General features: G+C 35.1%; 1 protein-coding gene across 2 annotated transcripts in view; it reads right to left on the reverse strand.

Annotated features, from left to right (window-relative positions):
* LOC149787382 (DNA repair-scaffolding protein-like) overlaps window positions 1-13594 on the reverse strand; it is a 101440-nt gene that overhangs the window by 23200 nt on the left and 64646 nt on the right. For both annotated transcript variants that reach the window (XM_089977971.1, XM_089977970.1), the window contains exons 14-15: window positions 9063-9131; window positions 1576-1771 (exon numbers count right to left, since the gene is read on the reverse strand). In XM_089977971.1, the coding sequence (XP_089834097.1) occupies window positions 1576-1771; window positions 9063-9131 (265 nt within the window). The remainder of the gene's footprint in view (window positions 1-1575; window positions 1772-9062; window positions 9132-13594) is intronic.

Genomic DNA, 13594 nt, shown 5'->3' on the forward strand with positions numbered 1-13594 from the left:
AGAGGTCTGATTGGCACCATTTTCATTTAGTGTGTGTGTGTGTGATCTGGATTTTTAACATAGCTTTAACAATTTTTCAGTCATATCACTATTATGTCTGCAGTGTGACAGTTTATAGTGATGTCTAGCACTGGGGTATCATGCCGCAGACATGTAGCATGATGCACCACCCAGTCACATTTTCCTGACACCAGACAGACCAGTCCTAACGCTAACCTCTTAATGCTGAGCGCCAAGCGAGGCAGCTGTTGGAATCATTTTTGTAAGTCTATGACTTGGCCGGGGATTGAACCCATGATCTATCGCATCCAAGGCAGACGCTGTAACCACAAGGCCACCAGAGCAGTCCATTTTCATGCAAGCGCCTTTGGACGCCTCTACTCCATTCACATGAAAGCGCCTTTTGATGTTTCTACTCCATTCACATGAAAGCGCCTTTTGAAGTCTGCTGTAAACATCAGCCATTTTAAGCCGGTTTTCATAGCGCCACCTTCAGGGAAAAACCCCTATTAAAAGCTACATTCATTTCTGCGAATGACAATTACGTTAGATCAGGTGGTCACTGTTTATGCTCTGGTTTATATCTGCTATTTAAAGTAACTGGTTCATAATCTCCACTCTCCAAAATGGAGGTTGCGGATTTCATTCAGTACTTACAAAGTTTTCACAATTAGAATCACAACTATGAAAGATTCAAAAACTTAGGTAATGGCTCTGATATTGATGTAGGCAGCAATTAGTTATTATAAATTATCAAATTCAGATTACTTAATGATGTAGACGCTGACAAAAATCTTCTAAATTTCGAGTGTGAGAAGTGGCAGCTATGGCTGGTCACGTGGTCTCACTGACTTGACTGTGAACGAGTTCACTCAAGATTTTAAAGCACATAAAAAATTCTTCCATGAAAAATAATTACACAGCTATAACAATCAGACTTTACTCTTCAATTTTTCCACACATAATAGATGTGTACCAAAAATGTAAAATGGCTAAAATTGCTGTTAAACGTAACATACACTACATCGCTTAACAGCTAACAGGCAGGCCTATGCATATGGAGTCGAATAGGTAACAGGTGTTCTATTTATAGCGCGCTGCACTGGGTAACTTTGCTCTATGAGGTAAAGGGTTAAAAACCCTCCCAGCCATCCAAGCATCCTCACTAAACAAGCATCCTCACACTGGACATGATAAGGCTGTAATGTGAAATGGATCCATACAAACCACACAAATCTGGACTTGCAGGCCCAAAGACCATGCCTGGTCATGTGGAGGGGCTAAAGCCCACTGAGCACTGTAAACTAGGGTTAAACCCCACCAATGAGTAGGAAAAAGGTGTGAAAGTGAGCATCAGTTTGGCATCATTTTTATTCAAGACTAACTAGACTCCATAAGAAGACGTTCCATTAGGAGGATTAATTACAAAATTTTCAAGATGGCTGCTACTGTAACAACATCTGAGGTTAGATCAATACCCATGTGGGGAGGGGTGCCAGTCACCACATGACTGATGTTGTCAGAATAGTGATAACATTGTCTACTTACTTGCTAAAACAGGGGAAAAAATCTTACCTTGATCAACAAAAATATCCTGAAACAGAAGGACACAGTTGTCTGCATTTATGCTGGCATCCAAAGTGCAGGAATCTCTAATATTTATTACGGCATACTTCTTATTGTGAATAGCCAGAGTGAAGTCTGTTAGATACAATCTTGTCCTGCAACTGTCGGAACCTGTATTAGGAACTGCTGTCCCAGAATCAGAGTCCTGCAAGACAGACAATGGATTTATAGAAACAGCTAAATGCAAGTTGGCAGGACAAAGAGATGTAACCTGAAGGAATATGACAAGCCAGGCCCCGATAGGAATTTATTTATTTATTCCCTTTTAATATCACTCACTTTATGAGAATACCATGTTTCTCATACAAAACTAAACAAAAGCAACATCTAAACTAAGGTGAAATAAAATGTGATTATATTATTTTAATACAAGTAAAGTTATTAACTACATTGCTAATGACAGAATATGCCCCCGCCCCCACAACAAAATAACATATTACAATGAATTCATTTTTTGTTGTGGGTATAAAGTTTAGAGGTTTTGCAAAATTCATGGAATGTGGAAGTGTCTATTATTTTCATAGAAGGATCACTGTTTAGTGTGTCCATTTAGTACCTGGTTTGTGGCAGCCATGAAAAAAACCTTACATCCAATGAAAAACAGTGAACTGACATTTCATTTTAAACAACTCCTATAGGTCCATTGTTAATATTGACATCATACTAGTTAGTGTCATATGGTATTTATAAAACAGTGAATACTAAAATCTAAATCTACTAAAATTTCCTCCACCTTTTGATCAGGCTTGTTATCTTTTATTCTTTAATTCTAATTTAAATAAAATTGTAGTAAAAGTTACTTTGGGGTGACTCCTCAGTGAGTCAAAGTTGCACTTTGGATAAATAAGTAAGTCAAACTAGATAGGCAGGTACATACATATGTAGACAGGTAGATAGATGACAACTTAAATTTTGTCAATCATCATGTCATAAAATCAACAGAAATCCATAACACGTGAAATTTTAAATATAACAAATCCATGAATTCTATTAGAGATCACATACCAGCATAAAAATAGTAGCCCTGAAACATCCAATTCACAATATCCATTAAAATGTTAATTCCACAAGTCCTACACATAAACAATGAAAGTCCACATAAATGTCACCGTCTAATGTTGTCTGGTGCAAAGCCCAAGAATTCTTCCTCATTGTCTGAACAAGCAAACAGACTTTTGAAATCCTCCATTGTCATCTACTCATCTTAAAAATCAATCTGATTCAGATTCCTCACTGTCATCTGCCAGTGCTTATGTGGAAACTGACCTTGGCCTCTGTAAGTGACACTTTGATCTGTTAATCTTATTAAAGGATGCAAGTGAACAGGTGACAATTCACAATATCATATACTGTGAAAACAAAAGTGTGTGAAGCAACAGACAGCAGTAATAAACCAATTCACAATATCATATAATGTGAAAACAGAAGTGTGTGAAGCAACAGACAGCAGTAATAAACCAATTCACAATATCATATACTGTGAAAACAAAAGTGTGCAAAGCAACAGACAGCAGTAATAAACCAATTCACAATATCATATACTGTGAAAACAAGAGTGTGTGAAGCAACAGACAGCAGTAATAAACCAATTCACAATATCATATACTGTGAAAACAAAAGTGTGCAAAGCAACAGACAGCAGTAATAAACCAATTCACAATATCATATACTGTGAAAACAAAAGTGTGTGAAGCAACAGACAGCAGTAATAAACCAATTCACAATATCATATAATGTGAAAACAAAAGTGTGTGAAGCAACAGACAGCAGTAATAAACCAATTCACAATATCATATACTGTGAAAACAAAAGTGTGCAAAGCAACAGACAGCAGTAATAAACCAATTCACAATATCATATACTGTGAAAACAAAAGTGTGTGAAGCAACAGACAGCAGTAATAAACCAATTCACAATATCATATAATGTGAAAACAAAAGTGTGCAAAGCAACAGACAGCAGTAATAAACCAATTCACAATATCATATAATGTGAAAACAAAAGTGTGTGAAGCAACAGACAGCAGTAATAAACCAATTCACAATATCATATACTGTGAAAACAAAAGTGTGCAAAGCAACAGACAGTAGTAATAAACCAATTCACAATATCATATACTGTGAAAACAAAAGTGTGCAAAGCAACAGACAGCAGTAATAAACCAATTCACAATATCATATACTGTGAAAACAAAAGTGTGTGAAGCAACAGACAGCAGTAATAAACCAATTCACAATATCATATACTGTGAAAACAAAAGTGTGCAAAGCAACAGACAGCAGTAATAAACCAATTCACAATATCATATAATGTGAAAACAAAAGTGTGTGAAGCAACAGACAGCAGTAATAAACCAATTCACAATATCATATAATGTGAAAACAAAAGTGTGTGAAGCAACAGACAGCAGTAATAAACCAATTCACAATATCATATAATGTGAAAACAAGAATGTGTGAAGCAACAGACAGCAGTAATAAACCAATTCACAATATCATATACTGTGAAAACAGTGTGGGAAGCAACAGACAGCAGTAATAAATCAATTCACAATATCATATAATGTGAAAACAAAAGTGTGTGAAGTAACAAACAGCAGTAATAAACCAATTCACAATATCATATACTGTGAAAACAGTGTGGGAAGCAACAGACAGCAGTAATAAATCAATTCACAATATCATATACTGTGAAAACAGGGTGGGAAGTAAAGCTGTATCGATGTCACTTTTTGCTGATTATGCTGATACCGCATATAGCCGATTATTAAAAATGCTGATACCAATTATGAGACCGATTATTTCAAGAAACCACTTGTTCTATAGTTAGTGAAAGCACTAGCATTTGATTGACAAGTAAACCACCTGAAATGCCATACATGTGATAACTATTTCCCACATTTTATATCCCACCTTATTTCTTATTGTAAACTCATATATGCAAATAAAACTCTTTGCTAAATAACATATTTATTCCAAATTAGTTTTTTGGGGGCACATATGCTCTGTGATATGTTTCTACGTTCCTTCTTTTAATTTAATGATGGTAGTCAATACTTATATATACGATACAGTAATGCCAGGTCAAGTTGACTCGCGCAAGTTTCATTGGTGGGAATGGAGATCATAATTTGCTTGTCAAGAAAAAATCTACAGCATTCAGTGATCATCCTTGGGATTTAGGAAGCAATTCAATAACAAGCAAAGCATGTAAAGCACGGCAAAAATAAATTTCTGAACTCCTGGTTGATGGAGATGTACTTTGTGTAGCAAGCCATAAAAAAATGGGGGGGGGGGGATTTAATTCCTGAATGCATTAAATCGACGGTCGCATTATACATCACTTATCTTACATTGCAAAGTATCATCATAGGGTTTTAATATTAAAATGTCATTAACTAAAGTTCCTTAAAAAAACTATTATTTGGAAAATAATATACATAATATAGATTTCCTTAATACCTGATGTTTCTATTGAAAAAAGAGAGACTGTAGGAGAGAAAATATTTTACATTTGATAATGCATTTATTTCAGGTGACAACAGTTAAACCTATGCACTAACGGTGGTGCGCAATGCAAAGACCATGGAAGTAGTGCAAAACAATCATGTAATGATTTATTTTGTAATATTATGGCTGTATTGCTTGTTGTCAATAAAGTAATAACTATCCCATCTTTTTCAATTTTCATTGCCTATTACATTAATAGTCTTGGAAAAATATTCACTACTTATTCTGGTGACACTGTTTGAAAACTGGCAACAAAATATTGAGATTGGTGATTTTTTTTTGGCGACAACTTTTTAAAAGTCAGGACCATCCCTGTCATGTGTATGCTGGAAGTTCAACAGGCACACGAGGCCTCGTTGGCTGCTGTGATTGGGATGAGTGCATGCATGGCATTGATAATTTGTTGTGAGCAGACAATCAGCAGTAGTTTACAGCAAGTATGTTAAAAAGTATTTACTTTTAAGAATATACTGTCTTTAAATTAAGATCCAAATCAAATTTTTATTCCTTAATTTCCACTATTTAATTCTGATTTAAAATTCAAGCCATGACAAGGTGACTGTTATGAATGAATTTATATTTTGGAAATTTGTTTACATTGGCACCGATTATTTTTGCCAATACCGATTATACCGATTGTTCCAATAATTGGCTCGATTATGAGTAGGGTCAATTGATCGGAACAGCTTTAGTGGGAAGCAATAGACTGAAGGAATACACCAATTCACAATATCAAATACTGTGAAAACAGTGAGGGAAGCAACAGACAGCAGTAGTACCCCAATTCACAATATCATATACCGTTACTGTGAAAACAGTGTGGGAAGCAGTAGACTGCCGTAATAACACAATTCGCAATATCATATACTGTGAAAACAACAGTCTATGAAGCAATAGACAGCAGTTAAGAAAACAGCAGTGTGGAAGCAATAGGCTGCATTAATAAACCAATTCACAATAATATATCCTGTGAATACAACAGTGTGGGAAGCAATAGACTGCATTAATACCCCAATTAACAATATCATATACTGTGAATACAACAGTGTGGGAAGCAATTGACAGCAGTAATAAAACCACTCACATATCATATCCTGTGAATACAACAGTGTGGGAAGCAATAGACTGCAGTAATACCCCAATTCACAATAATATATCCTGTGAATACAACAGTGTGGGAAGCAATAGACAGAAGTAATAAACCAACTCACAATATTATCTTCTGTGAATACAACAGTGTGGGAAGCAACAGACAGCAGTAATAAACCAACTCAAATATTATCTACTGTGAATACAACAGTGTGGGAAGCAATAGACAGAAGTAATAAACCAACTCACAATAATATCTACTGTGAATACAACAGTGTGGGAAGCAACAGACAGCAGTAATAAACCAATTAACAATATCATATACTGTGAATACAACAGTGTGGGAAGCAATAGACTGCATTAATAAACCAATTAACAATATCATATACTGTGAATACAACAGTATGGAAAGCAACAGACAGCAGTAATAAACCAATTAACAATATCATATACTGTGAATACAACAGTGTGGGAAGCAACAGACAGCAGTAATAAACCAATTAACAATATCATATACTGTGAATACAACAGTGTGGGAAGCAATAGACAGAAGTAATAAACCAACTCACAAGATCACATACTGTGAATACAACAGTGTGGGAAGCAACTGACAGCAGTAATAAAACCACTCACAATATCATATCCTGTGAATACAACAGTGTGGGAAGCAACAGACAGCAGTCATAAACTGATTTACAATATTATATAATGTGAATACAACAGTGTTGGAAACAATATATACAGTGCTGGAAGCAATACAGAGCAATAATACCTAAAATCACAATATCCTATACTGTGCATTCATTTATTTTCAGTGATATCATCTTTTCATTAGGTAAAGTGTTTTATGTTGGGTATTTCAATTGGTGGTCTTTAGTAACCACCAGTATCTACACAATATGGTACTCCACACGTAAAAGTCAGTTAACAGTATATGTAATACTCTTTCACTCACTGACAGAAAATATACCCTGAAACTTTCCAGGCCATTCCAGTAAAATATTCTTGGGATCCAGGGAAGGCTTTTTAATGTGAAGTAGTCATCTATAGATGCAATTTAGAATTTTGTATTGTTTTTATATCAAAACTCTCTAATCTGAGTACCCTTGTATATATTTTAAAAAAATGCCTTCCCTTGGCACCAAGTATGTTTAAATGGAACAGTCCTCAGAAGATTTACTCTATCAGGGTCACAAAAGATTTGCTCAAACCAATAATGATTAGAAGATTTACTCTGTTAATAATTATAATTAACTCTATCATTCAGAAAGATTTGCTCTTTTAGAAATTGTCATAAGATTTACTCTATTACTAATTATTAGAAGATTTACTCTATTTCTAATTATCAGCATATTTACCCTATTAACTTTCAGAAGATTTACTCTATCATTAATTATCAGAAGATTTACTCTGTCTTTAATTATCAGAAGATTTACTCTATCATTAATTATCAGAAGATTTACTCTATCATTAATTATCAGATTTACTCTATCATTAATTATCAGAAGATTTACTCTATCATTAATTATCAGAAGATTTACTCTGCAAGTAATTGCCTTAAGATTCACTGTTACTAATCATCAGCAGATTTACTCTATTACTAATTATCACAAGATTAACCCATGTAAGTGTGTGTGTGTGTGTGATTTGGATTTTTAACATAGCTTTAACAATTTTCAGTCATATCGCTATGATGTTGCAGTGTGGCAGTTTATAGTGATGTCTTACACTGGGACATCATGCCACAGACATGAAGCATGATGTCCCACCCAGTCACATTATTCTGAAGCCAGGCTGACCAGTCCTAACACTAACCTCTTAATGCTGAGCACCTAGCAAGGTAGCTGTTGGTAAGATAACCCTAGTAGTAATTGCTAGATTTACTCTATGATTAATTGTCAGAAGACTTGCTATAAGACTAATTATCAGAAGAATTACTCTATTATTAATCAGGAGAAAATTTACTCTGTTACAAACAAACAGAAGATTTATTCTATTACTAATTATCAGAAGATTTACTCTATTAGTTCTTGTCAGAAAATGTATTCTATGATTAATTATCAAATGATTTACTATATTACTAATTATCAGAAGATTTACTCTTACTTATTATCATCAGATTTACTCTATTGCAAAATGTCATAAGATTTACACTAAGAAACTGTCATCAGATTTACTTTATTAGTAATTATCATCAGATTTACTCTGTAATTAACAGAAGATTTACTCAATTACTAATAATCAGAAGATTTGCTCTATTGGTAATAATCAAAGACTTGTTCTATCACTAACTGACCTATCACCAGAGCAGACATCAGCACACTCTACTCATGAGCATCGCACATTATATAAATCAAAGTATTTTATGTTGACCCTTACCCAACATGAGTACATGTATATTTTTAGTGCACACTGAAAATTCACAAAACACAGTTGAAAAAAGTTGAAGTTACAGGTATTTTAATTTGTGTGTGAGTGGCAGTCTGTTAGATGACACAAATTAGAGCCTGTAAATCACTCAATGCTCACAGCTTTGCCAGCCTCTGTATCAGATTGCCAGCCTCAGTATCAAATTGCCAGCCTGAGTATCAGATTGCCAGCCTCAGTATAAGATTGCCAGCCTCAGTATCAAATTGCCAGCCTCAGTATCAGATTGCCAGCCTCAGTATCAAATTGCCAGCCTCAGTATCAGATTGCCAGCCTCAGTATCAAATTGCCAGCCTCAGTATCAGATATCAGGTGTCAGTATCTGCTAGAGTTTGAGTGACATATTATGATATATTATCAGAAGATTTTAAATTGTCATGCAAGAAAAAAAATTTATTAAGTAAAACTTACCACACTAAGTCTATCTATATAAAGTATCTTTGAAATGAAAGTCTTTCTGCTACAACCACTGCCATCATCCTGCAAACAAAGGGAATATTACTTCATATTAGACATTATACTGCTGAAAATAATGTGACAATGATAATATTTTTAACTGAATGTTCTGTCATGTCAGATCTGTGTGAAATATAAGATACTGAGATCAGGGCCGGCGCCAGACCCGGCAAGACTATCTAGCGCCCTAGGCAAGGTTAGATTCTGGTGTCCCCCCCCCCCAACCGGAAAATATCAATTTCCAAATTTATAAACAATAAAAAAAAATTAAAAATGCACCCCCCTGAAATCAGCGCCCTAGGCAGCTGCCTAGTTTGCCTATATGGTAGTGCCGGCCCTGACTGAGATTAACAAGATGGAAATGAAATCACATAAACTTTAATTTCCCTCTGGAAACAAATCTATGTTCCATGAACTTAATATAAACAACATAATTGTATGGTACAACATCTCTTACTCGTTATAAATCATTAGCTGGCATGCCAACTGATGTTTAACATGAAATCTCATACATGTGCATCCTTTGTATGCGGCAGGAGTGGGGAAAGGTTTATATTGATACAGGAAATCCCAATCCAAAAGAACATGACAGTATTTTTGTGTACATAAAATGTACAATAACAGTATTTATGTACATAAAATATATGTACTTTTCACTTCAAGCTAATCATATAGGTGCAATGATGGAAATAAAGATGTCCTTCTTCATTTGACAGGTCTGTGGTTCATGGCTGATTGTACTTTGGCTTATCACCTGATTTCATTAGCCATGATTCTCTTAGGAAAAAGTTGTTGACATCCTGACCGTTGATAAAATTAACTATTTATGTGCGCCTTTCCAGTAGTGATACTGATTGGGCATTGAATAATGCAGTTTGCGGTGGTTGCTCAGACTTCAAGTTTGTAGATTTAAGAGGAATCTAAATTAAGTTATCTAATAAACCCACATGATCCCATGAAATAGAAAAACTGATAAGGAGAGAAAGGAAAATGAAAGAGAATATGGCACAAATAAGTATAAAAGAGCTCTTCAAAGATATTGGGAGGCCAAATTTCCATGGGTAATGTATGCTATTATTCACATGTACAGTAGGTTATGCAAGAACATTTATAGAACTCTCACATTCCAAGTATATCAAAATATTCTGGATTGTGACAAGTTTAGCAAATTCGTACCAGGGTCATTTGTTAGCGGTTATCAGGATCTCACATTACACGCTTGTTGTTCACAGGAACTCTGACGGCCATAAAATTTGCCACAGTAAAATCTGAAGACAAATATACTTTACTTAGTAGCTCACAAGCCAAACATCCATTCCGTAGCGGAGTGTTGCAACTCTTGGTAAACTTTAAGAACTTGTTCAGGGTTGCTAAGAAGATCATCACAGTAAGGAAGTTTATTTTTTTCTGTAAGTCTGACCAGTTTTCAGTAAGGTGTAACAAAATATCATGTATTGCTAAAGTTGGAAAACATGCATTTTAAAAGTTCGGTATTTGATACTGATGCATTGATGACACATTATGTTCATCTGAAAAGTTTGTAAAGTACTTGTAGACCATATTTACTGCTAGTACAGGTGCACAAACTTCAGTTCCAAACCCTATGCGACTCAATGGCTTGTTACTATCTCTCAACTGGATATTATACTTGGAATTTTTCTTCAGTGCACATGACAATGATAATTGTATCTCCTGCCATGTAACATACTCAAATCGATAATTGTGTCCCTTCCTGCTTTCGTTCAGACTAATGTGAATATTACTGTACTGTATTGATTATTAAAACTGTTTAAGAAACTTACTTTTACTTTTCGTCTTTAACATGTATTGGTAGCTGGATGTCATTTTTTTTGAAAAATTCCGTAATCAACAGTTTGATAATGCAGGCCCCATGAATGATATAATATGTGCAGTTTAAAGTGTCTGAGGTACTACTTTAAAGTCAGTCTGGTAATCTGGCCAAAAAAGTTCATTAAATGTAATAAGAAACCCATATGAAACTCAAACTCAAGCCAATTATCTGGATTTTGAAGTTTGACTTTGTGAAGGGTCTGGATGTAGGGAAATCCAAAAGAAATTACAATTACTGGAGACATTATCATTGCCAAGCAGCTATTTACTGTTCTAAGGTTGAAAAGATGCCCTATACTGCAGATATGTATTTTTAAAATCTGGACTAACATGTAACTTTGCAAGACAGGTGGTATTTAAGTGTTTGATATATAGAGTTATTGAAGTTAAGTAACTCAGTAGCAGGGAGGGTGAACCCTACAAGGTTTAGAAGGGTCGATTTGCGATAATAAAGCTTCCAATGAAAAATGAAATAACACAAGGTCAATAATGCCAACCCAAAGCCTCTAACTGATGGAGATTTTCTCTAATTAGGTGAGCTCATTTTGTTATTTTATTTTTGACAATTGTATTTTCAAAATTTCATGCATGTTCGTTTACCCACCTGGACACTCAATTTTTGCCATCACCCTGCTGTATGGTGTAATTAAATTATTATATAAATAATAACACTAACCATGGAATCTCACACAGCTAAACTAGCTCAACAGCAACTAGAGGTGATTGAGAAATATCTCCCCGTCCGTGATTCTGCCAAGCAGTAACTACAAGAGCATCAGGAGTCTAAGGTGGAATTTATAGAGGGTGCAGAACAGTTATTTGGACATGTTACAAAGGTTACCAAAGGCCTTCTTCCAACGTTAGAGCAAACTGCAGCAGCAACTGGAAAAATAGCAGAAAGAACTAAAAAAAAAAAAAAAGATTCTAAGAGAACTTCCAAGTGAAATAGCTGCTGCTCAACCAATGAAAGAAATACTTAAAGGTATTGACCAAGCTCACACTGAAATAGATGATATAAAGGATCACATACCAGAACCAGAACAAGCAAGAGCCAAAATTGATATAAATGATAAATTTCCGAAGAGTATTGCCTTCATTAAAAAACTGACAGTGTGGAAACATTGTCTGCATATGCCATACAGTTTTTATCAAAGAATTTTGAAACCCGAGCACATTAATGATACTGTAAGTCGTGATAACTGGTACAATTGGATATTTTGCTTACAATATGGAGTTGATCAGGCCTGAAATAATGATACAAAATATATTGCATTTTTCCATGGAATAGATAAATATCTTACAGTTACAAAAGCGACAATTACAACAACAACAACAATTACAACAACAACAAATTTTTTTACAATGACAACAAAAAAACATCAACAACCAGCCCAAACAACAAGTGAGGAAGATGCAAGCTCTGCCCCTGGTGGTGGCCTTATTATCTCATGCCCCAATAACTTCCTTGCATACGTCGACAGGCTAGAAATCCTCATCACTGGAAAACGAGCTGGCAATCATTCCCCGGAGATTATTTACAGGCGGTATCATGGACATTAATGTTTACTGGTCCCTCATTGATGAAATCGTTGATGATTACCATAGTGGTTACGGTATGCAATTAGAAACAGTGACTGAAATAAGATGATCATACATAATGCTTAGCTTGGACCTGTAATGGTCAGGGTGATACATTCGTGATTACCAACTTATAAAGCAATCTACAGAGATGGACTTGGTGATGTTGTTCAGGGTCTATTTAGAAGGATAGCCCCAAAAGCAATACCGATTGCAAAGCAGCTGGGAATGAAAGCTATTGACGTTCATGATAAAGGTATTGGTGTTGTTGGTGATGTTGCTAGTAAAGCATTCTCAGCAATCAAGGATAGACTAACACGATTAATCTGACAAAAACCTCAGTAAAATTACCCAGTACTGAAGTCATGCGTGCAAATGTTAGTAAAATAATAAATCAAGCTGCAAATGAATGGTTGAAGGAATTAGCTGGTGAAGAAGCTCGAAATACAACTGCAAATTTGGTAGTGGGTTATATCTTCGCAACCATTAAGCGATCGTGATGGTACATCATTTTAGATAGTAGCAAATATAAATAATGTTTAAACATGTATCTGATCCAGCGTTTGACATCAACGCACCAGTACTCAAGGATGAGTCTGTGCGTGATTATCAATATTATTATTATGAAGCATGAGAACCAAACCAACATAGTCAAATTGAACTACAAGTTCAGGATACAAGCAGAAATTTCTTACCCCCTGAGGCATTCACTGAAGTTCAGAGTAGGCTTGTAAATCCGATGGTAATCCTTATGGTGATGTGCAGGGTGGGTTTGTTAATAATGGAATTATGGCATTATTTAACAGTGCATCATATATATTATTGATGGCTGGGAAATTGAGGTTTGTCATAATGATCTTGATGTTGCTACGATGATATTGGGGTTATCCCAATACAGCGATGATTATTCACGGTCTGCTTGTCTGTCAATGTTTGCAAAAGATACTATTGATCGTGCTGATTGCTGACCTTATACTCATCGAAGACCAAAAAAAGTTACTGCTGCAGCTGACACCACCAATGCTGAAAGCTTACATTTTGCAAACGCAAACTTTAAT

The sequence above is a fragment of the Sinohyriopsis cumingii genome, chromosome 12 (assembly GCF_028554795.1).
Source record: "Sinohyriopsis cumingii isolate HCF-2022 chromosome 12, ASM2855479v2, whole genome shotgun sequence".
Lineage (NCBI taxonomy): Eukaryota > Metazoa > Mollusca > Bivalvia > Unionida > Unionidae > Sinohyriopsis > Sinohyriopsis cumingii.